At 43.0% G+C, this 3,977-nt stretch overlaps 1 protein-coding gene across 1 annotated transcript; it reads right to left on the bottom strand.

Moving 5' to 3' along the window:
* Positions 1-823: 823 nt before the first annotated feature.
* On the bottom strand, positions 824-3,613 carry LOC123098696 (uncharacterized). The gene is made up of 3 exons (XM_044520794.1): positions 3,326-3,613; positions 2,655-2,869; positions 824-1,594 (listed from the first exon to the last, which is right to left on the bottom strand). Exons 1-3 carry the CDS (start codon positions 3,540-3,542, stop codon positions 998-1,000), a joined length of 1,029 nt encoding a protein of 342 aa, XP_044376729.1. The 5' UTR covers positions 3,543-3,613; the 3' UTR covers positions 824-997.
* Between the last annotated feature and the right edge of the window lie 364 nt (positions 3,614-3,977).

Here is a 3,977-nt window from a genome sequence, read left to right as displayed (position 1 = left end):
CTTTCTCCATTGATCAAACCAAGCATTTTGTAGAATATTACATTTTTTCCGGAGATATCCAAACTCTGCAGATGAAAACATATGATAAAATACATTGTTCAAATATTTCCTCAACCAGAATTTTCTTCTTCTAATTGATGTGGAGTGTATGAAAAGTGCTTAATCAGGCTTTGCAATTACTGGGAATGATGTTCATCCAGTGTAGCAGTTCTTTTGATGGGCGCTTGTCAGTGATGCTCCAGGGGGGCATATTGGGTGTGCTAGTGCCACCAAAAAACGCATTCGGAAGTTCCAAAAATTCTGAAAAAGAACCTGTTTTAAGAAATTTAAAAAGGGATAACTTCTGCTATAAGTTTGAATCGGATACTATTCAGAACCACTTCCTTGGCACAATAATGCACAGCCAAGTTGGATACAAAGAGGAGGAATTCAAAGAATTGAATGCTACTACTGAGCTCTTGATTCTGACAAAAATTAGAAATAAAAAGGTGATTAGTTCACTAGAAAATATATTACAGCCGGATAGTCTTCATAGACATTGAACTTGCAACACAGGCAATTCGATTCTAACAAACGGGTCTCAAGATCTTGCTACTGCATCGTGTAATTCAACAAGGCATAGACATATATATTCTTGTTAGTACATCTTGCAATTCAACAAGGCGAAAAACTTCGTAGACATTACTTTTAGGATGGCAGTAAATACTACTCCCTCCATCCAATAATTTAAGATGTTATGACAATTAATATACCCACAATAACATCTTATATTATGTGACGGAGGGGGTATAACTCTTAAATTTCATGCATGCACCACAAGCAATTCCAGTAAAACTAGCTTACATCAGACAGAAGAGTCAGAATAGATACAATACCCGCTGGAACATATACTGTTTGAGCATGTATCATGACTGGTTCACATAATGAAGCTTCCTTACATTAAAAGGATCTAGAGAATCTGGCAGACTACGACTGAATAACTAAGAGTTACAGTACATCAGAAATACACAATCGACCAAGTGAACTTCAGAAGCATCTTGTACTCCCCGCAAGTGATACTCTCATCATCGTAACCATTGCGCCTTGGAGTAAACTGAACAGTGCAGGCAGATAACTCATCATCACCGACAGCAGCAGCAACAGTCAACACCAGCATCTCATCCACAGAGACTCCTACTACGCGCCGCGCCATTTGTACGACTCCATTGTCACCTGCCGTTAGCGCACCACTCACTTTGCTATCATGTAGCACAATGTCGCATGGAATGCTGGTAGTGGAAGCAACAATCTTCCCATGGAATTCATCAGGTCCCTCAAGGATCTTGATCTCAACAGTGCCCTGCACCGACCTCCTAATGAATGTATAGTTCAAATCCAATATGCTGTGCATGCTGACAAGTGTTTCCGTATCAACCACATATCTGGGACTATATTCCAGCCTGCGGATAGCATCCACCTCTATCAGGCCTTTACTGAGTCTATCATCATCGACAGTCCTCCCATGCACATTCTTCACCTTCAGATTGATTTTGAAGAATATATCATCGCATACCATGAATCCTCTCTTGGGTCCAGTCAAAATCAATGAATCATCCTGCAAGACCAATTCAAATAGATAAATTCCAGATGCTTGTTTCTGGAATTGATTGAATTTACCCTTGATTTGGGGTTCATTTTTAGCTATGTTTTGAATGGCGAAACAAGGTAATTAGACTCAGAAAAATTGTGCTACATCTGTGCCCATGTTTTTTTCTCCTTTTCTTATTGTGCAGATTGCTGTAGTGCCATAAACTCACGCACGCAAATGATAAACCCCTGGCTCCTAACACTATTCGCTATAATAAGACAACTAATTGGAGTATCGTTAAAATCAACATCATATGGAACCTATGAAGCACCGATACGGATACGAGTATCAGTATCGGGCCAATATGGATACGTAAATTCACCATTTTGAAAAAGTGCCAATACGGCGATACATTTTACTATTTTTTAATTCAAAAATAAAGTGTAGAAGTTAGGAACAGCATATTACTTTCATGTTTGCTCTCATGAGCATGCAGCTACTAGCCTCGCCTGAGCGAGGACGTTAGTGAGGAGGAGGGGCAGCTCGTCGCCGGCTAGCCGCTGGCACTGGGGGAGCAGCCGCCACCTGGTGTGAGCTTGAGAAGGAGGAAAGAAACTTGGAGGGAACGGATGGGGGCCATCGGGGTACTAGGGTTGCTTGTTGCTTCTTTACTGGGTTGAGAGGGCTCTTAATTGGGCTGGGCCGTATCCAAAACGTATTGGCAAGTATTGGGGGAATATTGTACTTGTTTTAAATCATTTATTCAAGGATACTCCATGGATATGCATTGGGGGAGTATCGGAGGCAAATCGGTATCTGATACGGTATCCAATACGGATTCGCTGGTTGGCTCAAGTATCTGTACATCCGAGTATGGAACAGATACAAAACTAGATCCGTTATTCAAGTATAACATACAAAACCCAAATATGGATTACTGAGATACAACATTCATAAGTAATCATTTATAGAAGTTGCGCACAACTTAACTCAAAATTTCTCCATCAGGAAATCAACCGACTGATATGAGGTACCAGTACAAGAAAACACACAATTGATATATTGTATGTGTCTGTGGCAGTAATACCTTTGAGGTGATGAGCTGGCAATCATCCTGGTCGTGCCGGAATATATAGACACATTTTCGATCCAGACTGTCCCTGGCTATGATGGTACCGTAGACATAGAGTGGGTAGCCATAGTCAGAGGAAACAATCTTGATGGAGACAACATTGACTGAGTTTTTGAGCCGGAATCCCTCTTTGAAGATTTTACCAGTATGTCGCATGGGACCAACAGGTGCTGTCAAATGAGAAGAAAACGCATATAAATCAATCAAAGAGAGTAACAAAGGAGTATGTATGTATGTATGTATGTATGTATGTATGTATGTATGCATGCATGTATGTATGTATGTATGTAGGTGTAAACCGAGCCTAATTGAGGAATGAATTTGAAAGTGGCAGCCTTTGCTTCTGAATAAATCTAGCAGAAAGTGAAAGTAACCTTCAGACTGAATTTGATGAATGAATGATACTGACTGACTGGTGTTTGAATTGAAATGAATTAGACATGCATAACGAAGCAACAAGGTTCGAAAGGCTTGTTCTGTTGCAAGGGGAGTGGTATGAAGGGGATTTGAGTGGATTGGGGAGGATTAAATCTGCTATGAATCAAAATCCACCTCCTAAAGATGTTTAACCGAACATAACGAGATGCATATTAAGGGGGATTGGATTGGATTGGACTGGAACGTACACTCTTGGTCCAGGTCGAGTTTGCCGTCGAAGAAGTAGCAGACGCATATGAAACAGCCCTGCTTGGGGTCGTACTCGCTGTATCGCGGGTCCACGGAATACTCCGCCGGCTCGCATCGATACTCTTCTTGGTCCCACTCCCACTTCCTCGCCGCAGCCGCAGCCGCAGCTGCAGCCGCAGCTGCAGCCGCCACGGGAGAAGAATCGCCGCCGGCCATGGAAGAGGACTCTCTCTCTCTCTCTCTCTCTCTCTCTCTCTCTCTCTCTAAGATGGACGAGTCGGGGATCTCGAAATAGAAAGAGGAGCCATATCATATCACAACTTGGGCCCTTTTAGGCGCGCGCCAGACGGTCAGAGGCCTAGGCCCATTCACATAGTGGGCATCCATTCGACCACTCATCATCGTGTTGGACTCGTTGGGCCATTCTGGCCCATAGTGGCCCTCACGCTCACCCCCCCAACCAAGGACAAGGAGAAAATTGAATATTTGCCACTTCCAATACGCGGCTTCTCAAAATTACCACTTTCAAGATTGACTTCACACCAGAAGGTTCCATCACCTGCCGTTCCCCTAGGTCTGGCGACTAGGGTTCTCTAGTCCTTTGGAGGCGCCGCCACCAGAGTTTACTACTTCCGTCCGGCAATTGCGTCG

The sequence above is a fragment of the Triticum aestivum genome, chromosome 1A (assembly GCF_018294505.1).
Source record: "Triticum aestivum cultivar Chinese Spring chromosome 1A, IWGSC CS RefSeq v2.1, whole genome shotgun sequence".
Classification (NCBI taxonomy): domain Eukaryota; kingdom Viridiplantae; phylum Streptophyta; class Magnoliopsida; order Poales; family Poaceae; genus Triticum; species Triticum aestivum.
Note: the sequence above shows the minus strand (reverse complement) of the source record. Positions and strands in the feature narration are given on the sequence as shown.

Bases quoted from the DNA above. Each gene is read 5' to 3' on its own strand.
- LOC123098696 (XM_044520794.1), bottom strand. From the start codon at position 3,542: ATGGCCGGCGGCGATTCTTCTCCCGTGGCGGCTGCAGCTGCGGCTGCA. The intron at 2,870-3,325 runs GTACGTTCCAGT...CTCATTTGACAG, and splicing joins ACTCGACCTGGACCAAGAGT to CACCTGTTGGTCCCATGCGA. The intron at 1,595-2,654 runs GTATTACTGCCA...TTGGTCTTGCAG, and splicing joins GCCAGCTCATCACCTCAAAG to GATGATTCATTGATTTTGAC.